This window comes from Camelina sativa, chromosome 15, assembly GCF_030686135.1.
Source record: "Camelina sativa cultivar CO46 ecotype springtype chromosome 15, ASM3068613v1".
Lineage (NCBI taxonomy): Eukaryota > Viridiplantae > Streptophyta > Magnoliopsida > Brassicales > Brassicaceae > Camelina > Camelina sativa.
Window position 1 is genome coordinate 7,015,668 of NC_141894.1, and position 20,459 is coordinate 7,036,126.

General features: G+C 37.8%; 6 protein-coding genes and 1 pseudogene across 8 annotated transcripts; 4 read left to right on the forward strand and 3 right to left on the reverse strand.

Annotated features, from left to right (window-relative positions):
- Nucleotides 1-17: 17 nt before the first annotated feature.
- LOC104745847 (plant intracellular Ras-group-related LRR protein 6) lies at nt 18-5,869 on the forward strand. The gene is made up of 21 exons (XM_010467209.2): nt 18-1,714; nt 2,017-2,080; nt 2,172-2,308; nt 2,395-2,481; nt 2,590-2,665; nt 2,751-2,825; nt 2,990-3,059; nt 3,132-3,209; nt 3,305-3,365; nt 3,468-3,546; nt 3,677-3,767; nt 3,874-3,934; nt 4,032-4,099; nt 4,175-4,245; nt 4,344-4,481; nt 4,609-4,713; nt 4,800-4,921; nt 5,006-5,102; nt 5,256-5,330; nt 5,409-5,464; nt 5,569-5,869. Exons 1-21 carry the CDS (start codon nt 1,650-1,652, stop codon nt 5,642-5,644), a joined length of 1,752 nt encoding a protein of 583 aa, XP_010465511.1. The 5' UTR covers nt 18-1,649; the 3' UTR covers nt 5,645-5,869.
- LOC147926333 (uncharacterized) lies at nt 54-1,333 on the forward strand. Its single transcript, XM_087487884.1, has one exon. The coding sequence runs from the start codon at nt 54-56 to the stop codon at nt 1,212-1,214; it is 1,161 nt and encodes a 386-aa protein (XP_087344010.1). The 3' UTR covers nt 1,215-1,333.
- On the reverse strand, nt 5,859-7,160 carry LOC104745848 (uncharacterized). Of its 2 annotated transcripts, none has more exons than XM_010467210.3 (5): nt 6,842-7,160; nt 6,588-6,699; nt 6,436-6,486; nt 6,284-6,335; nt 5,859-6,107 (listed from the first exon to the last, which is right to left on the reverse strand). In XM_010467210.3, exons 2-5 carry the CDS (start codon nt 6,672-6,674, stop codon nt 5,965-5,967), a joined length of 333 nt encoding a protein of 110 aa, XP_010465512.1. In that variant the 5' UTR covers nt 6,675-6,699; nt 6,842-7,160; the 3' UTR covers nt 5,859-5,964. The 2 variants fall into 2 exon arrangements, with proteins under 2 accessions (XP_010465512.1, XP_010465514.1); XM_010467212.2 differs by having other exon boundaries at nt 6,584-6,699; nt 6,842-7,041.
- LOC104745849 (ultraviolet-B receptor UVR8) lies at nt 7,098-10,360 on the forward strand. The gene is made up of 7 exons (XM_010467213.3): nt 7,098-7,424; nt 7,606-8,253; nt 8,444-8,653; nt 8,747-8,857; nt 8,944-9,312; nt 9,403-9,510; nt 9,847-10,360. The coding sequence occupies exons 2-7, from the start codon at nt 7,915-7,917 to the stop codon at nt 10,174-10,176; spliced, it is 1,467 nt and encodes a 488-aa protein (XP_010465515.1). The 5' UTR covers nt 7,098-7,424; nt 7,606-7,914; the 3' UTR covers nt 10,177-10,360.
- A 1,650-nt stretch (nt 10,361-12,010) lies between these two features.
- LOC104745851 (stem-specific protein TSJT1) lies at nt 12,011-13,216 on the forward strand. The gene is made up of 3 exons (XM_010467215.3): nt 12,011-12,289; nt 12,382-12,746; nt 12,855-13,216. Exons 1-3 carry the CDS (start codon nt 12,084-12,086, stop codon nt 13,043-13,045), a joined length of 762 nt encoding a protein of 253 aa, XP_010465517.1. The 5' UTR covers nt 12,011-12,083; the 3' UTR covers nt 13,046-13,216.
- A 19-nt stretch (nt 13,217-13,235) lies between these two features.
- LOC104748207 (ribosome biogenesis protein BRX1 homolog 1-like) lies at nt 13,236-14,934 on the reverse strand (annotated as a pseudogene). Its single transcript, XR_015581620.1, has 7 exons — nt 14,905-14,934; nt 14,624-14,859; nt 14,388-14,529; nt 13,989-14,067; nt 13,751-13,872; nt 13,540-13,641; nt 13,236-13,431 (listed from the first exon to the last, which is right to left on the reverse strand). The product of XR_015581620.1 is annotated as a ribosome biogenesis protein BRX1 homolog 1-like (transcript).
- LOC104745850 (uncharacterized) lies at nt 14,758-18,981 on the reverse strand. The gene is made up of 8 exons (XM_087487885.1): nt 16,892-18,981; nt 16,701-16,791; nt 16,447-16,604; nt 16,297-16,348; nt 16,114-16,196; nt 15,925-16,018; nt 15,187-15,826; nt 14,758-14,859 (listed from the first exon to the last, which is right to left on the reverse strand). Exons 1-7 carry the CDS (start codon nt 18,476-18,478, stop codon nt 15,216-15,218), a joined length of 2,676 nt encoding a protein of 891 aa, XP_087344011.1. The 5' UTR covers nt 18,479-18,981; the 3' UTR covers nt 14,758-14,859; nt 15,187-15,215.
- Between the last annotated feature and the right edge of the window lie 1,478 nt (nt 18,982-20,459).

Below are 20,459 nucleotides of genomic sequence, written 5' to 3' on the forward strand. Positions count from 1 at the left end.
GATCATGTATCCGAAATGTACAGCAGGATCAACTTATTACATTAGAAATAATAATGGCACAGGGACGCCCAGGCAAATGCTTTGGGTTCGTCCTCTTACTATGCTTTTTCAGTTCAACTTTCGCACGCAGGATTCTCAAGGATCTCCCTATGATGGAGCCAAGCAAGCTACATCTACACTATGTAATGAAGCCTGGGATGGATGTTCTACACCCAGACCATGAGGTACAACCTGACCACAAAGTCAAGCCTGATCAGATAATGCAGAACATGGCGAGTGAACTAGGTGACCCACCGGATTATCAGGATCCTGACCACGTAGTTAAGCCTATTCAGATAATGCAGACCATGGCGAGTGAACCAGGAGGTAACCCACCGGAACCTGACCACGTAGTTAAGCCTAATCAGATAATGCAGACCATGACGAGTGAACCGGACCCGGACCCGGACGTACCTGACCACGTAGTTAAGCCTAATCAGGTAATGCAGACCATGGCGAGTGAACCGGACGAACCTGACCACACAGTTAAGCCTATGGGGTATGGTGTAGGTAGAGGATATGGAAGTGGTGGCTCTGGTGTTGGCTATGGTGTTGGTTATGGCAGTGGAGGCAGTGGCTTTGGGGAAGGAATTGGCTCTAGTGGAGGCAGTGGCTTTGGAGAAGGAATTGGGTCTAGTGGAGGCAGTGGCTTTGGAGAAGGAATTGGGTCTAGTGGAGGCAGTGGCTTTGGAGAAGGAATTGGGTCTAGTGGAGGCAGTGGCTTTGGAGAAGGAATTGGGTCTGGTGGTGGTTCAGGTATTGGCATTGGAGAAGGAATAGGGTCTGGTGGTGGTTCAGGTATTGGCATTGGAGAAGGAATAGGAGGGTCTGGGTCTGGCCAACCGAATTGTGGTCCTGTAACGGGAGCTCCAGGTGAAGGGATTGGTATTGGTATTGGACGTGGCTCTAGTGGTGGACCCGGTGTAGTTGTTCCAGGCACAACAATCCCTCCCATAGTGGTTCCAGGCGCACAGATTCCCGGCTTTGTGATTCCAGGAGTAACAGTTCCTGGTTACGGTGTTCCTGGCTGCCAAACCGGTGGCTGCAAGCCAAACCCATACTATAACCCACGTCCTCATTGTCCACCTTTCACTTTAGGTCAAGACAAGCACATGTCAAACAAAGGAACCATGACAGAAGCTCTTGCTCCCACTTCATCGGAGATGCATGCCTAAGCCTAAGCTTCAAGTGTCCATGAAACACAAGTCTAATAAATCACTCATAATGAAATCTATTTTGGTTTGATAAAAAGCTTCCTTCACATAAAGTTGAATAAGACAATTTTACTGCCCAAGCAAACTTAAATAAGGGAAAACTATATAAGATCAAGTTACTCAAGAGACAAGATTGATTAAGAATTAGGCAAATGTACTTGCATTCCCATGGCTGTAGCCATCAATGAGTTTTAAATTTAATAAAAAGTCCCACAAATCCGGTTAAGGTTTTATATTTTCTTTTTTTGTAAATGAGATCAAAAGAGATAAACTTTTCGTAAAGCATTAAACTTTCCGAAAGAAGAGTGGGTACTGTAATAATAACATATCATCTCCGATCAAAACGACAGAGAAGAAGAAGAAGAGCGACGAAGTGAGAGAGATTAGTCTGTGTAAATGGATCGGATTCTGAAGGCCGCTCGAACATCCGGTTCTCTAAATCTTTCCAATCGATCTCTCAAGTAAGATCCATTAAATTTTCATCAACCTTTTTTCCTTTTTTGGATTGGATTGAAATTTCAGATTTTTTTGTAAGATTAGTTGGTGTGACTGTGAGAAAGTTTCGATTTTTATTTGCTTGTTTTAGTTTTCCGAAATGGGTTTAGAATGTGAATATGATCTCTTGATCGGGACTCAGTCAAGTTTCGAGGTTTTGATCCTATTGCTTAGAATAAGCTCGACCTTTTCTCACGGGATCCCATCAGGAGATGCATAGTCTTTGCTAACAGAGTAATGTTTACTGATTTGGGATTCAATTTTTCAGGGATGTACCTACTGAGGTATATCAATGTCTGGAAGCGACAGGGGAAGGAGAAAACTGGTGGGAGGTAATTAGCTTTTTCTCGATTTTTTGAATTGTTTTCTGATGCATTGTTCTGTGATCAGATTCTTGACTGGATAATTTTCCCCATTTGGCAGGCTGTTGATTTGCAGAAGTTGATTTTGGCACATAACGACATTGAGGTTTTAAGGGAAGATCTTAAGAACCTTGCTTGTTTGGTTGTGCTTAATGTCAGTCACAATAAACTGTCTGAACTTCCAGCAGCTATTGGGGAGTAAGTGTTTCTGGATCTTTGTAGTTGGGTTCCACTCTGTTTAGCTTGATAATGTTCAATTGTTTGATCTCTTAACTCATTCATAGGCTTACAGCAATGAAGTCGTTGGATGTGTCTTTCAACTCAATATCAGAACTTCCTGAACAAATTGGTTCAGCAATTTCTCTTGTCAAGTAGGTTATTTCCATCCTGGCATAAAACTTCTGTGGTTCGACTTAAATTAGGGCATTGGGCGCATTCACATAGTTCATAATTGATTGATCTCCTTGTTATCTCTTCAGGCTTGACTGTTCAAGCAATCGTCTTAAAGAATTGCCAGAATCTCTTGGAAGATGTTTAGACTTATCCGATTTGAAGGTTGTTCTATGTTGCTTCTGGATCAGTTGATTGTTTTGTTTACTTCTTCTTTCATTGAAATGATTGTGCTTATTGTTACCCACAGGCCTCAAATAATCAAATTTCCAGTCTGTCAGAAGACATGGTGAACTGTTCGAAATTATCTAAACTGGATCTGGAGGTATTTCTGTTCATTTCTTCCTAGAGTCTAAAGTGGCTACTTCGCATTTCTTTTTTCTTCTTTCACTATCTTCGAAATGCAGTGCTATGGCGAGCCTGGAAAAAGGCAACGGTATTGGGTAAAGCAAGATTATTTACCAATGTATCTTCTTAAACCTATTGCAGGGAAACAAGCTCACAGTTCTCTCTGAGAAGCACATAGCATCATGGACCATGCTTACAGAACTTAATGCATGTAATGATATTCAATTTTTCTTTTGCGTTTGAAAGATTCTTGTACACACTTTAATTTATTTTCCTACTGCAGCTAAGAATATGTTGACTGGTCTGCCTCCAAATATAGGAAGCCTTTCGCGTCTTATCCGGCTTGATCTTCATCAGAACAGTAAGTATAAACTAAGAAGATACTATTTCGCGCCTTATCCGACTTGATCTTCATCAGAACAGTTGTTGAATTGTTTACATATTTGATTCATGCAGAAATCTCTTCTGTTCCACCATCAATAGGCGGTTGCTCCTCTCTTGTGGAATTCTATATGGGGTAATTCTCTACTATGTTTTATTCAGAAAGATTGTTTGGAATTACATGGAATCTAATTAGATACTTTCACAACTGACATTCTTCTTTCGTACTTAATTCCAGAATGAACTCGCTATCAACATTACCAGCAGAGATTGGAGATCTATCACGTCTAGGAACATTGGATCTTCGTTCTAATCAGGTATTGTGCTCATTTCGTTGATGGATATTGTTTTCGGACATTCTTTTTATATATTTTTCAAACCTTTATCTATTGACAATGACTTTCTAATTAATGGTCTAAAACACTTATGCTTTCTCCCAATTTTCAGCTCAAGGAATATCCAGTTGGCGCATGTAAACTGAAGCTTTCGTACCTAGATCTTTCAAATAATTCATTGACAGGATTGCATCCTGACCTCGGTATGATTAACAAACAGCACTAACCATTTCTGCATCCATTATAAATTTACATATGGCATCATAAGAGGAGCTATTAGCATTAAACTTCTTGTCCTCACATTTATAGGAAATATGACTACTCTGAGAAAGCTTGTGCTTGTTGGCAATCCTTTGAGAACCCTAAGAAGGTTTCATTTTACTCTGTCTCTGTCTGGTTTCTTGATTGCCTGGTCTTATTTGGATTGCTACTTGAAAAGGCCAATATTCATTCTTTTTTGTCTCCAGCGCATTAGTAAATGGTCCTACAGCTGCTCTATTGAAGTATCTTAGGAGCCGCCTTTCTAATAGTGAAGGTACTTTGGTCCAACATCCCTCTTTCTCTCTCATCTATGTGGTCATTGCTAACTGTAAATGGTTTCCAATTATAGAAACAAGTGCAAGCACTCCAACAAAGGAAAATGTAATTGCTTCAGCAGCTCGTATGTCCATTTCTTCGAAGGTAAGTGAAACCACAGATTTGAGCACAATTGTGTTAAGAATTCCATGTCCTTAATAGAAACAGGAAATTATTATCTTAATTGTTTGCACAAAACTCAGGAACTTTATCTGGAAGGTCTCAACTTGAGTACTGTCCCTTCAGAAGTTTGGGAATCTGGTGAGATCACGAAAGTTAATCTATCTAAAAACTCTATCGAGGAATTGCCTGCTCAACTTTCTTCATCTGTTTCCCTTCAGGTAATAGGGTTTCCGGTTTCCCATATATATTCTTCTTAAATATACAAAGAAGATGCTACATATCCCTGTGCTACATAAAGATCTATGAGTTATTGTTATTGAACTCATATAATATTTGCAATCGCAGACTTTGATTTTGTCACGAAACAAGATTAAAGATTGGCCAGGTGCGATCTTGAAGTCACTTCCCAATCTTGTGTGCTTGAAGTTGGATAATAATCCCCTGACGCAAGTATGTTCAAATAGAATTAGATTTAAATAGTTGATTATAGCTTCCACCAAGAGCTAATGCATCACATTTTTTTATTTGCTCATAAGATTCCACTGGATGGGTTTCAAGCAGTCTCTGGGCTTCAGATTCTAGACCTAAGTGGTATTGCAGTTTTCAGAGAGCATCCTAAGTTTTGCCACTTGCCACAACTACAAGAGCTTTATTTGAGGTTGGTTATTATACTTTATATTATTCATCGTCCATCTATTATTCACTGGTTTAAGATACCTTACCTTATATTTTCACTTGACAGTCGAATCCAGCTATCTGAAGTCCCTGAAGATATCCTCAACTTATCTAACCTGCTTATCCTTGACCTGAACCAGAATTCACTTCAGTCGATTCCCAAGGTAATAATATGGATATGTGCTCTACTTTGTGGTTTTTACCGTCGAATAGCTGCTGAATCTGTGATTGGAAGTTAGTGTAACCTGGCAGCAATCAGCTAGTCAACTAAAGTCTTCACATCATGCTGATGCATTGGATCTGTTTTTCCCATGCAGGGTATCAAGAACATGACTTCACTCAAACATCTGGACATATCAAACAACAACATTTCAAGTCTTCCTCCAGAACTGGTAAGTCTCTGTTGCTTTTCTTAACTGAAACATATAGACATGTATAATGTGCAATAAGAGTCCTGTGTTGTTCGTTAGGGTTTGCTTGAGCCTACACTTGAGGTTTTACGGCTTGACGGGAACCCATTAAGAAGGTATTTCTTTTAAATCATAAAAAATGACACATTAGTAAAAAGGTTTAAAACAATATCATACCCGATTGATTGATATTTTTTTTCCACCAACATTCTGAAAACAGCATCAGGAGGCCAATTCTAGAAAGAGGAACAAAAGCTGTGTTGAACTATCTGAAAGACAGACTTCCAGATCAGTAGCTTGTACAACATTTACATCATTACCTATGTTGTTGTTTGTAACATTTTGCGTGAAACAACACCGGATTGAATTTTATTGATGAGAGATGCTTGTGTCGTCCTTTGTGTAAGAGATTTTACTATTTGTGAAACAACACCAGATTGATTTATCCTTTTTGATGTATTTTGGGCCGAAAAAGTAACTGCTTCAGTAAAAAAAAAGGAAGATGCTACCTTTGGCTAACAGTTTTCACATTTTTCATATTGTCTATAAAATTTTGCAAAGTCTGATTTTTTGTCAAGGAACAAGATCAAAGATTGGCCCGATGCAATCAGGTCTTTTACAAATTGTTTGTTTTGGTTTCTCCTCCATCTTCATTGTCTAATGCTGCTGCTAACCTAAACTTAAGAATCTTGTGGAGTTTTGCAACAGGTTCAACTATCTTCTTCTGTGGCATCTGGTCTTCACTTGTTGAAACTTCTTCTGCAAAAAAAAATCAAAGAAATGAAAAAACCGCAACTCAAAAACCAGCACAAGTAGAAGGGACAAAGAACTATACTAGAGAAAATGTTCAAAAGACATGTATCTTTTGAAACAATAAGATGTTGGTGAGAAACAGGTGTTTGACAATCATAAAGAGGAAAGAAGTGAAAACTAACCCTTTTCAGAGAAAGCAAGGCATGTACCAATCGTTTCAAGATATTCTCCAACCTGAAAGAATCATCAAATCTAACACCATTAAGAGAATGAATGGTTTTAAGCAAAAGAGTAACTGACTCAAGTTAGAAAAACTTTTAAAATTGCAACTCACCAGCTTGATTTTGCCATCAATGGTCAATACCGGATTCAAAGTATCCAAACCCTGACAGGATATAAAACAATGTCAAATAAAAAAAGCAATGCAAGAGCTGAAGAGAGCACAGATAGCTAAGACATAAAAGAATTAGGATTGAACTAACTAACTGATAAAGTGTAAGGAGCATCTGCTGGAATGTCAATGTGCCTCGAAACGTCTTCAAGATCAATCATTACATACTCCTCGTCCTCCATCTCTGTGACTGTCTCTCTCTCTCTCCTGTATCATTTTGTTTATTAAGGTGAAGAAGAAGAACACAAAGAATCCAAAAACTTTCTCTACCACGATTTAGATTCAAGAAATTATAATTCTTAACATCTCGTAAACAAGAAATTATTATCTGTTGAGAATTATGGCTCACCTCTTTCTCTTTTACCCTTGAATCGTTCGAGCAAATACGAAAAGCCCGCAAGTAAAGTGAGATGGTAAATGAAGAACAAACCAAGCAAGATTAAGAGAGGAAGAACGATTCGTGTTATCAAATCGGTTCTTCTTCTTCTTCTTCTTCTTCTTTTCGTCGTCTGTGTAAAATAGATTGATTAGCTCTGTTTTACAACTAACAAGTTAGTATCATTATTGGGCCTTTAATATAACCTAAAAAGCCCGTCATTTTGCGTGAGTGTAATCTAGTCTTCCACGTGTCAAGCACGCAAACCACAACAGTCTTAGGTAGAAAATTAAAGTTAAACCGGAGATTTTTGCGCAACAACAGATTCTGGAAAAACATCCATCATCTCTCTTGACAGAGAAGAAGAATCGCCACAAAAGAAGAAGCTTAAGAAGCAAGATATTTGAACTTTCCACTCTACTCATTCTTCTTCTTCACACGTCTTTCACCATTTTTCTTATATAAATAAAGCTCCTTTTCAAAGACTTTTTTTGGTTTCATTTGTTTTTTAAGTGGGCACCGAAAACCGAAAAAGTCAAGAGCTTTTGCTTTCCAGGTAAGGATCCATCACCACTAATAACACCTCTTCTCTTCTTCTTCTTCCTCTCGATCTTCTCGTTCCAAAAACCCTATTTACGATTTCAATTCTACGCTATTTTCCAATCGAAAGTTTTTTCCTTTTTTTGGGGGTTTTCTTTAATTTTGATTGATTTCTGGATTGGTTCTGTTCTGAGCAGGCGAATTCCGAAAGAAGCTGGCGTGTGTGTTGGGTGGATTGATTCATTTCGATCTGAAGACCTCCTTCTCATGATTAGTTTCCGATCTTCGAATAGACGACCAACTGCGAGATTCTCATCTATAATAACTCCTTTTCCCTATTCGATTTCTTATCTCTTTCTACCTTCCAACGTCTTCTTCATACGCTACTTCAATTGCTCCAGATTCCGTCTCAAAATCTGACCTTTTCCGCTTGAAGCCAGACCCCAAAGTCTCGTCCTTTTCGAATTAGGTTATCTTGAAAAACTCTGTTCTTGGAGATTAAGGAAATGGCTGATCGAAACTGGGTGGTTTCGTTCGAGGATATTCCTTCTCATTTGATCTTGGAGGTGTTGACCTCTGGGCGGCTTAGTGCGGTTGATCTACTTAGCTTGGAATTGACCTCTAAGGTTTTCGGAGGCAGCCATGGTTTCTACCCTTTGAAATACAGATCACTAGCTGATTACGCGGCGTCTCTGCTTTGCTCTGTGCATCCTGTCTATGTTGGAATGGGTTTGATTACACAGAAAGAGCTCTTTGCCAATTGTGAGGGAAACTGGAAGCGGCTTTTGAGTTTCTTACAGTCAGTTGAGCAATCCTCAGATATGGTTGAAACCTCTCAAGGCAAAGTATGATTTCATTTGCTTTTTTGGTCTTTGCTTCTATCGGTGAATATTTCATTTTACATAGACAGTAGTGTTACTTAGCTTGGTATGAAGAACATCTCTTTAAGTGTTAGGAATATAGCTCAAAATGGTATGTTGATTCTTGGTTAATTTGGTTTAAGTCTCAAATGTATTTCGTTCATTCTCTCTGCAGATGCAAATTGCAACTGGAAAGTATCACACTTTGCTAATCAACAACTCGAAGGTTTATTCTTGTGGTGTAAGTTTGTCTGGTGTTCTTGCTCATGGCCCTGAAACTACTCAATGCGTAGCATTTACGCCTATAGAGTTTCCTTTCCCTGCTCAAGTGGCTCAAGTCTCAGCTACACAGAACCATTCTGCTTTCGTATTGCAATCTGGAGAGGTTGGTAGCTTCTCTTTCACTTAACCTATTGTATGAGTATATTGTCGCTTGCCATAGTCACTTGCCAACAAATCTATTTGAAATCTGACACAGGTTCTCACATGTGGGGATAATTCATCGCATTGCTGTGGTCATTTAGATACTAGCCGTCCAATATTTAGGCCTAAGCTTGTTGAGGCTTTGAAAGGGACTCCTTGTAAGCAGGTAAAACTGATACCAACCCTATCTAAGATGAATTGATTTTCTAAATTGAGTTTATCGAACACTGACAAACTCATCTTCTATACCAGGTGGCTGCTGGGCTTCACTTCACTGTGTTTCTATCAAGGGAAGGGCGTGTGTATACTTGTGGATCAAATACACATGGGCAGCTTGGTCATGGCGATACCGTGGACAGACCAGTTCCCAAAGTTGTTGAGTTTCTTAAAAGCATTGGCCCTGTGGTGCAAATCGCAGCTGGACCCAGCTATGTTTTAGCTGTAACAGAGGATGGCTCAGTTTACTCGTTTGGCTCTGGTTCTAATTTCTGCCTTGGTCATGGAGAGCAACAGGACGAGCTCCAGCCGCGTGTTATTCAGGCTTTTAAAAGAAAAGGCATTCATATAATCCGTGTCTCTGCAGGCGATGAACACGCTGTGGCACTTGATTCCAATGGCCGTGTAAGTTCTTTGTTTATCATCTTATTTTGTCTCTATTTGGTCTCAGAAATCAGAAGAAATCTTGTTCTGATTAATCTTTCTGAAACTTAGGTCTACACATGGGGTAAAGGTTACTGCGGTGCTCTAGGCCATGGAGATGAAAACGACAAGATCACTCCTCAAGTTTTGGTCAATCTCAAGAATTGTCTTGCTGTCCAGGTCAGATTCTTCTCCCATCTGTTCCATCTCAGTTAATGAGATAATGATCCCTTTACACCTTGTTCCTGTATTCTCTAAGATCTTAGAGTGGTCTCTAAGAACTAATAAGTGATCAGTTCAAGTAGAATCAAAAATTGGGTTGGGATCTGTTTATAGCCAAACGTATTCTAGACTAGAGGATTTTCATTATAGATTGAGAGTACATTCAGTTTTGGTAAAGAAAAATGTAGCTGAATGTTTTTGTGTTTGTTTGTAAATGTGTGGAGTTTTGATTAGTTCCGGATCAGTTAAACCGGATTTAGACAGCCCTAATCATGACTCTGCTTTTTCTTGCAGGTGTGTGCAAGAAAAAGGAAGACTTTTGTTTTGGTGGAAGGTGGATTATTGTATGGATTTGGGTGGATGGGGTTTGGAAGCCTTGGGTTCCCGGACAGAAGACTATCAGACAAAGTGCTGAAGCCAAGAGTATTAGAGTGTCTGAAACCACACCGTGTATCTCAAGTTAGCACCGGTTTGTATCACACCATTGTGGTCACTCAACGTGGTCGTCTATTTGGGTTTGGAGATAACGAAAGAGCTCAGCTTGGTCACGACTCACTCCGCGGCTGCTTAGAACCAACCGAAATCTTTCTTCATTGTGGCCGTTCTCGTAGCAGGCTTTGTTGATAAAAAGGCAGATGTATAATCCTGTTTGTATGAACAAGATTCAGATTGGAGTTACCGGTTAGTGTACACAACTTGTATGATTTGTATCTGTTTGATTTTTCGAACTGGTTAGTGGTATAACTTGTATGATTTGTATCTGTTTGATTTTTCGAGTTGTGAGAGTAATAGAAGATATTCCGGATCACCCTCCTTACTGCACAGAATCATGACATGAGGTAATAATAGCACAATAACAAACACCGGAGTTCTTCTAGGTGACCACACTCAAAAGAACATTATAGAATGTGAAGTGAAATTTGTATAAACGACCAAAACTATAGCCATATAAAGCAAAAACGGTTCGTCTGTCTGTTGCCCAAGCTTATAAATTATACTCTCTCCGTTTCAAAATATAGGATGTTTTGAGTAAAACACACAGATTAAGAAAATACTACTTTATAAAAGTTCAACCAATCATAAACTAGACTGCATAATATAAATTATTAAACTAATCTAAAAGCTGCATAGAAACCTGAAAACATCCTATATTTTGAAACATCAAATAAACCTCAAAACATCCAATATATTGAAACGGAGGGAGTATAATGCATTAAGTGATTTTGCAATTGCATCTCCACCATTAGCAAGTTGTTTTAAGATGTATCTTCATTTTACAGTCTCATCACTACCATTAGCAAGTTCTTTATCGATGCATTCATGAAATATTCTTAGCATCACTATCACATCTCCTAGTAAAACAGTATTGAACTATTGATGCCAAAACATTCATAGTATGCCTCGATATGGAGGAACACCATTTTGATAGAGAATTGCTTTTTTTTTTTAGAAATACCCTAAAATAGCACTAAACCAAGTTTTATGAACAACTATAGCACACATTCTATAAATTTTCAAAAATAGCACTATTTAACACATTAAAATATTTAAAATTAAATTTTAGAATTTGTTTTTTTATGTTTGGGTTCTCAATTTTACATTTAGGTTATAGTTTTGATAGGTATGGTTTAGTATTTTGAATTTATGATTTAATTTTAGAAGATTAATTAGTGCTATTTTTGGAATTTTAGAGATGTTGTGCTTAATTTGGAACAAAAATTTATTTTACTGATATTTTTGAGAATTTCTCTTTTTTTTGTTCTTCATCTTTGGACAAGTCTGGAGAATATGTTCGAAGTTTCAACCCGTTCAACGTATAGACTTCAAAACCAACCAGATTGAATTACATTGATCATTAATTGATTCTATTTGTAAAAAGATCATAAATTGATAGTATCTACTAATAAAAAATATGATAAAATTAAAAATGATAGCAGAAAATACTAATTACCAAAATTAACATATCCTAAAAGTTAATTGCATTTTTACATATCCTTAATATCCGATTCACCATAAATACAGTATTGTGATATTCAACAAATCATTATGATTTCATTGAAAGATAAGAAAATAATAAATATCATACAATCATACCACTACTCTTTCGCTGTCAAAAAAAAAAAAAAAATATCCTATCACTTTTACAACTTGACAAAAAAAGAAAGAAAAAGGAATCATACTTTCCTAACGTGGCACGTTAAATAAATCATATCATTACAAGATTTACTCGTCAAATTAAAAATATCTAACCAATAATGACCGTTGGATTCCCCCAAATTTGTTTATTAACCTACACAGATTTATAAAAAGAAAGAGATAATTATAGACTTTAAAAACAAAACAAAGAAACGGATAAGAACACGTCAGACATGTCAGTCTTATCTCAAAAAATCCAAGTCATCAACTCGTGTCTGTGTAATAATCACTCTCGTATAAATAACACCTCCGTTGTCCTCACCAAACGTATCACATTTGATTTGATTAATCTCAGTAACAAACAGAGAAAACAAAGAAAACTCAAACAAAAAAAAATGTTGGCTATATTTCAGAAAGCTTTTGCTCACCCACCGGAGGAGCTCAACAGTCCGGCGTCTCATTTCTCCGGCAAAACCCCTAAACTTCCCGGTGAAACTCTCTCTGACTTCCTCTCTCGTCACCAAGACTCAGCTTTCTCCATGAACTTCGCTGGATCCGCCGTCTTAGCTTACGCTCGCCAAGAAACCTCTCTTCGCCAGAGGTTTGTATATATACAAACATATACACAAATATATCAAACTCCAAAACCCAATTCATAGATTCTTAAAATCTGTTGTTTTTTTTCTTTCTCAGGTTGTTCTGTGGACTAGATGGGATTTACTGTATGTTTCTTGGGAGATTGAACAACCTCTGTAACTTGAACCGACAGTACGGTTTGTCTGGGAAGAACTCTGACGAGGCTATGTTTGTGATCGAAGCTTACCGAACACTTCGTGATCGTGGTCCTTACCCAGCTGATCAAGTTCTTAGAGGTCTCGATGGAAGCTTTGCTTTCGTCGTCTACGATTCTCAAAACTCCTCTGTTTTCTCTGCTCTGAGTTCTGATGGAGGAGAGAGTCTCTACTGGGGGATCTCTGGAGATGGATCTGTTGTCATGTCTGATGATCTTCAGATCATTAAGCAAGGATGTGCTAAATCATTTGCTCCTTTCCCTACTGGTTAGATTCTTTTGTTTTATCACCATATAACTTTTAAAGAAAGAAACTTTTGAGTTGAGATCTTGAAGTCTGATGATTTTGTGTGTGTGTGTTTGTTGTATATGGCAGGGTGTATGTTTCACAGTGAGACAGGGCTTAAGAGCTTTGAACATCCGACTAATAACATGAAGGCAATGCCGAGGATTGATAGCGAAGGTGTTTTATGTGGAGCTAACTTCAAAGTTGATGCTTGTTCTAAGGTCAATGGCATACCCAGAAGAGGAAGTGAGGCTAACTGGGCGCTGGCTAATTCTCGTTAAACTTAAATTATGCTTTTTAATCGTAACTCTTTTTATTTCTTTTCTTGCTCTGTTCTTTTATTACGTACTCTCTTGTTTATGTAAATTAGGCCTATGATGACGATTAAGATATCAAATTGCTTTGCTTCTTCTTGAACATCGCAAAGAGAATAAAGATGCAGTCTTTACTTACATAACTCTGTTGTTAATATGCAAGAAAAGAATCTTTTTATCGATTAAAAGGGGAGTAAAGACAAAATTGTGTTGATTCTGTGAAATTTAGAAGTTTATAACAACAACAAAACAATTGTTGGAAATGGTCATAGCTAAAAAAGACCTCAATAAGACTCATTTTATCTAGACCGCCTTGTGCAAATCTTGTCTGACTCGTTATGAGGTACCGATATCTGCAATGAAGAAGGAAAAAAACAGAGCTTGGCTAATTAATCTAAAAGTTTCCAAACTGAAATGAAGTGAGAGCAGTTGGTTTCTGAGATGCTTACTTATCAACCTACCTGGTATTTACGGAACCATATATGATCATCGATGATGGAGAAGACAAACACATGGTCATGGTAAGGTTTAGACTTCCTATGTTCCTTGGGAATTCCAAAAATCTGTAAACGAAAACAAAACTCACTAAATTGTTCCAAAAAATAAACAAAACTAGCAGGTACTATCAAAGGTTCATCCACAATTCAAAGGGAGAATGAAAATGGGAATGACCTGTGTTAACATCTCTTTGAGAAGTTTCGACTGTGCATCTTTATCAAAATTGGATGAGAATGTCAAAGGTGGAGAACCTTTCAGATGATTTCCAGTGAGTTTCATCTCCTCCATTGTGTGAACTTCACCAAAATATAAAACCAACTCAGAGACAGAACACGATACAAGTTGATCAATTCAAATCGACCAGCTGCAGCCACTTATTTTGGAACTAAATAAGAGGAGCTGGAAACATTACCAGCCTTAACCAAGAACTTAACAGAGGGTCCACTTGGAGACTTAACCATCCACAGGTAAAGATCTTTATGCTTCCTACACTAAAAACGAAAACAAATTAAACACATAACAACTTCAGTTTCTTAGAAGATATCAAGAAGACATTGATGTCGCAGTTTAATACTCCAGAGACTACATTTACAAATAAATCCAGGCATGCTGACATTTAAAACAGAGAGACTCTAAAGATCCCAAATTTGAACCAGAATAAAGATTTTATCAATTCTGTAGTTTCATCTATCTTTTAAAAAAAGCATAACCGGTTTACCAAATGATCAAAAAAACACAAACGAAATATAAGACCATAGAAGAGCAACTGATTCTGAATTTTTGAAAGGTACCAAAAAGATTGAAAATTTACCTCGAAAAACAAACAGGAAGAAGAGCCCTTAAGCTCGACAAGCTCATTAAGAGTGGCGCCTTTACTACTCTTTGCTTCTACCTTACTATCCTCCTTACAGTGAGGCAGAAGTGACACCATGTTCAACATCAAATGCTGATACCTTCCAATTGAATTAAAACAAAAGTTTATTCCCATGATTGCTCCACCATTAAAACCAAATCAATACCATTAAGTTAAATTTCAACACGCCTCACCTGAAACTGATCCGACGGGAACAAGTAACGAGAACCTTCTCTTTATTCCTGAATCCAAACGCAGACGCAGAAGCTGGTTTAGATTTCTCAGCGTCTTCATTCTTATCTTTCCAACTCAAGAGTGTCCTTTTAGGTCTCTCGGGAGCAGAATCATTCTCCTTCACCGGTGTCCGGTGCCAACGCTTCACTCTCGCTATCCTTTCTCTCTTTAGGGTTTTAGTACCAAACTCAACAACCTAAGTAAGAGACAAAGCTGCTTTGACTAAGTTCACAACACGAACGACAACGTTTCGGAGTTTTATAAGGAACATAATTGAGCTGACTTGAGCTTTCACAGAGAGATGCAAAAGAATTTTTTTTTTTTTCCTTTTTTTCTCTGTTTCTATTTCCAAAATCAATAAACATATCTCTCTCTGTTCGTGTCTGTAACTCTCTACAATGATCAGTATAGTTTCTTTCCCTCTCTTTTTTTTTTTCTCCAATTTCCTGGAAACGAATCTGTAACACAAGAATAGAAAGAAGAAAAACAAAAACAAAAAGCTCGCTAAAAAAATCATACAAACCTCACTCGATTCACTCTGTACACTTTATATCAAATCCGAATGGGCAAACCAAAGTTCTGAAATGTTCGTATCTCTCCTCTGAGACCTGCAGTAACAATCACCATTCCCCATGAAGCAGATACATTCCCTGAGTTCCCCACCACTCCGTTTGACGACAAATCCGTACTCAGACGATTCCCACTTCTGTTCCTTGCAAACAACAGTTTCTCTTCAGGCCAAGTCGCTGACATTCTATCGAAAAAGTATCCATTTGTTGCGCTCGATATGATCCCGTTCCGTGGACTGTTTCCTCGGTCCAGATTCCCTGGCTGTTCCACCGGTGTAGGAGGATGGTTAGCTGTGGATACATTGTCCAAATTATTGGTGTTCCCGTTGTTAAACCCGCCGGCTCTGTTTTGGGTTCCCCAGTTTTCTGTTGAGGCCATTCCGGGCCATGAGATGGCTGCAGAGACGTCTTGGCTATGGAAATGCTCGTAAGAGTTTGTTACCGCCACGTTCTTGTTGTTATTACTCTTGCTTGGTCGAGAAGCAGGGGACTCGTACTTCCATATGTACACATGCGAGTCCTCGCTCGCTGAAACTACGTATTTCCCATCTGCTGTGATTGAGGCAGAGATCTGGCTGCTTGTATTCCGAAACCCTGTTAAACGAAATGAAAACAGAAAAGATCGATACCTTGGCTAGCGAATGACAAAGCTTTGATACTTTTAGAAAAGGTTATTGTTTTGTTTGCTTTACCTTTAAGTTTGTTGACTAGATCAGTTCCATCAACAACGCGGATCCGTGAATCGGAAGATGTGACAAGCACTTCAGATGAGCTCCCAGGCACAAACTAAGGTATTGAAATGAGACAAAGCAAGCAACTTTTAGAGCCATCAAGAACAACGCCTTCCGATTTTGCTCCTGAATAAGTGATTTTTTCCTTACCTGGAAACCAGTTATCTTTTTCTGATGAGCTTTCTTCTTCTTGTTCTGTAAATTTATCTGGCTTTTCTGTTGCAGCTTGTTATCTGAAAAAAAAAGAAGAGATAATATCACTTCTAGTATTCTAGAATAAGATATAGCAGAAACAAAAGCGATATAAAATCTCAGTAAGAACTTCATCATTACCTGATGCACTGTACATGCGACAGCTACCTTTGTATGAACCAACCAAAGCGCCCTTCAAGTTTAAACAGTAATTCTTTAGAATGATGGAAAACTCTTTAAAGATGCGGAAAAAAACTGACTTCAGATAATAACTTGGTAGATTTAGTGTACCTGACCATCTGGAGTGTAGCAAGCAGAAGTGACCATCTCATGAAGATCATACCAGTCAACTACTTGACGATCTGGTATGCTCCAGACGCGAACTTTTGCATCTAAGGATCCACTGATGAAGTATCTATCATCAACCGGATTAAATTGAATGCAAGTCACTGTTCCAATCAATAAGCAAACACACACACGTTGTTAATTTGACAAGTACCAAAAGACAGAAAAATTAAAAGCAGCTGGCGGAGAACCCTACTAACCGTAATCACTGTGCGAGAATACTTTCAAGCAAGTCTGGCTGGACAAGTGCCACAAACGAACTGTCTTATCCATTGATGAAGAAAGCAAATGCTGAGGAAAAAAGTAACAGAGAAAGCTTGTTTACTCTTAAATCTTGTCTACCAATCAATTTCTACCAAACAGTACCAAGAAAATAAACTGACTAACTAACCTGAGACTTGGACCAAGCAAGGTCAAGCACATCATCCACATGTCCCTGAAAGGAACAAAAGGGCTTTTCCGAAAGCCCAAAAAGAGAATCTGGCACATATATGTTGTCTAAACTCAATGATTTTCTGCTTAAAGACGTTCTCCCTCTTCTCCTTGGTGACATAGTAGTTGGTTCTGGAGACCCATTATTAGCCAAAAGCAACAGTTCCGGTCTATCAAGTAACAACTCACCCTTCTTCTCACCCTCAACGACTTGCCAAATATGAATGACACAGTCCTCACCAGCACTAGCAAGATATTTACCATCCAAACTGAACTTAATGCTCCAAATAGAACCGTTATGCGCTTGAATCTCCTGCGTCTTGTACAATGCCGTGAGCTCTTTAGATGACTTCCCATACTGTTTAACCCTAACTCTTTCCGGCCCGTGAAAAGAAGATTCCTGAGAATCATCCGTAGCAGAGCTCGACCTCCGACCACCTCTCTCTGATGATGTATCTCTATCATCACTGCTTCGTCTCTCTTTGCTATGACCAGTCATGCTACTTGCAACACTCTTTATACTCTTAAACCAACTTCCTTTCTTCTTAGACTTCGATGCATTATCCTTATTACTACTATTCCCACTGTCTTCGTTTTCTTTAGACGTGTTCTTATCAGAATCCTCAACGTTCTGTCTTCTCATCAGCTCCTGAACAATGGGAGAATGTCCAACACACATCTCAAACTCCTCCATCGTCATTTGTGTTCCAGTTCCCACTTCCTTCACCTTCTTCCATGTACCGTCTTCTTGAATCTCATTCACCACAAACTCTTTCCCATTATCAAGATCCTTAATGGTACACGCTTCAACATTCTCATTCACAACACTCTCGCTCAATACACACTCAGAATCTCCATTTAACCGCAAGGAACCAGTTGAATTCTCACAAAGCATCGAGGAATCAGAACTACCTGATCCCAAACTGCAATTCACAAATGACGGACTGGTTCTACTGATCTCTGAATGTGAAGGATGATGAACAGAGAGAGTACTAGTGACGGAACAAGAACAAGAATTACCGTGAGACAAATACCGATCGCTACATTGGCTAGTGGTAATGTCGGATTTTGATCTCACGATGCAAGAAGCACAACCGCCGACAGTTTCAGAACACTCTCGGCGAGCCAAGTGATTAAAAGAGATCGATCGGGAAATGTCTGAGGAGGCTCCCGTTTCTTTGGAGCCTGGTTTTAACCGGGAGAGAACCGGGTCACGGCTGAGACCCATTTGGTTTAAAAGCTTGGAACGTCTCTCGGAGACAGAAGCAGGTTCAGAGATCCAAACATCGAACTTGGAAGCACCCATTGGAAACCGAGGAACAGGGAATGGGTATCTACGGCGGCGACCAACACCGTTGGATTCTTCTTCTTCAGGGTCATGAGAAGCGGCGGAGGAGGAGATCCGAGGAGAGGATTCTGAATCGTAATCAGAGTTAGAAGCAGAGCAAGAGCAAGAAGAGGAAGATGCTAAACGATCAAGAGACTCGTAAAAGCAATCGTTGTTGTTGTTGTCTCCTTCCTCTGCTTCCTCGTTGTGGTAGCTCATGGTTGTCGTAGTGTTGAAGCCAGCGAAGGCATTCCCATCGGAAAATTTGAATTTGATCAAACAGAGTAATCAAAAAGTCCCAAAAAAATTTCAAGCAAATTCTTTAAAAATTTGTTTTTTTGTTGTTGTTGTGTGTCTCCTCAAGTTAAAAAAAAAAAAAGATTGAAACTTTGAAAGTGGTTATGAGATTTGGGGGTTATGTAGTTGAGAATTTGGGGACTAAGCGTGTTTTGAAGAATTCAAAGAATCACAGATTGTGGGTTTTCGGGAAGAAGTCAGATCCGATGAAGAGCAAAAAGAGAGAGAGAGAGAGAGAGAGAGAGAGAGAGAGAGAGAGAGAGAGAGAGAGAGAGAGAGAGAGAGAGAGATGAGTTGGGGAGAGAGGTTCGTAGAGATGTCTGTGTAGAAATCAATGGAGAGAGAGAGAGAGAAAGAGAAGGTTTTTTTTGTTTCTAATTTTTTTTTTTTTGCTCTCTCTCTCTGTTTTTTTAATTTTTCGTTGTGGCCCTTTTTGCACTTTGTAAGCGCTGAAAACCAAAGTTTTCCATCCAGAAATTAGATTTTTAAAGATTTAATAAATATATTAATTTTTTTAATTCCGACAAAAGAGAAGGTATATATAATTTTTTTATAATATGATATGTAAAATTGACAATAATGTATTTGCCATATGCTTTCATTAGAGTCCATTAAAACTTAATAAAGAAGGGCGTGTTTATGTAATAGAGAAGATATTGCATTATTCATTTGTTTTCCTTGATAAAATAAACTATTACTAGGAGTATATCTTTTTGACAAAACAAAAGAAGCATATATATTGTATATATTCCATAACTCTCTTTCATAAAATACCGACACAAAAATTTGGTGGTTTTCATTTCTAATAAATATTACTATTACTGATATATATATAAATATTGATGCAGTTAAATTAAATTACAAAGTAATTATAGTTATAATTCATGAAAAAATGTTACTATTAAAAGATAATAATTGTATTAGTAAAAAAAATTTATAAGAATTTTAATTAGGGAAATTAATTTTAATCAATATTATATAGATATACATGAAATAAAATTTGCTAAGGTTTAAACTTTAAAGATCCATCCATATATATATTAACAAAAGCATATTAATACTGTTACTTCTCTAATATTAGACAAATTGGTGTACGGAAAACAAAGAAAACAGTAGAAAGTTGTAACAAAATGTGAGGACTATATATTATCATCAAAACTAAAATCATCAATTAACTGATTTAACCATCCAACATATCAAATCACATAAAGGTTTTCTTGAAGATGATGATTAAACCAAAATCTATACATCTTTCGTTTCAAAGGCCCTACAACCAAAAAAAAAAAATGGAATAAGAACCACCATAAGTGAACCCCCAAAGCTCCATGTTAGTGATTATACGAGGTTTTATTTGGTTTCTAATAATATAACACTTTTTAAAAGAAATTTTTAAAAATTATAAAAAGAAAAGGAAAAAAAAAACAAGATGGAGGGAAGAGAAATGGGCCTTAGAGGCCCACAAAGAGTAAATGCAGAGGAAGAGGACAGCTAATCAGTAACAACAACACATGCCTTCCCTACTCTATTCTTTTTTCCCGTCCCACCGTTATTTACATTACAACCCCGTTTCTTCTTCTTCTCTCTCCGGGACCATCCTTTTACAGATTATAATGTTTATGCTATATTAAGAGTTTGATTAAAACACGCTAAACAAAACAAAAACAAACATACATTTTGACAACTAATGATAATATATATACCGACCACTAGTATAAACATGTTCTATACACAAAGACATGAAGATATCAAATCACGGGACTTATTTATGGATTTAAGCTTTTGATGATTTGTTTGGTGTAAGACGCTTTTGTTGTTGATTCTATATCTCGATTCTACTGGTTTTGTTTAGTTTGTTTTGGGGGCTGGTTGGATTGGATGAACCATTGAATTAAAACCATCGCTC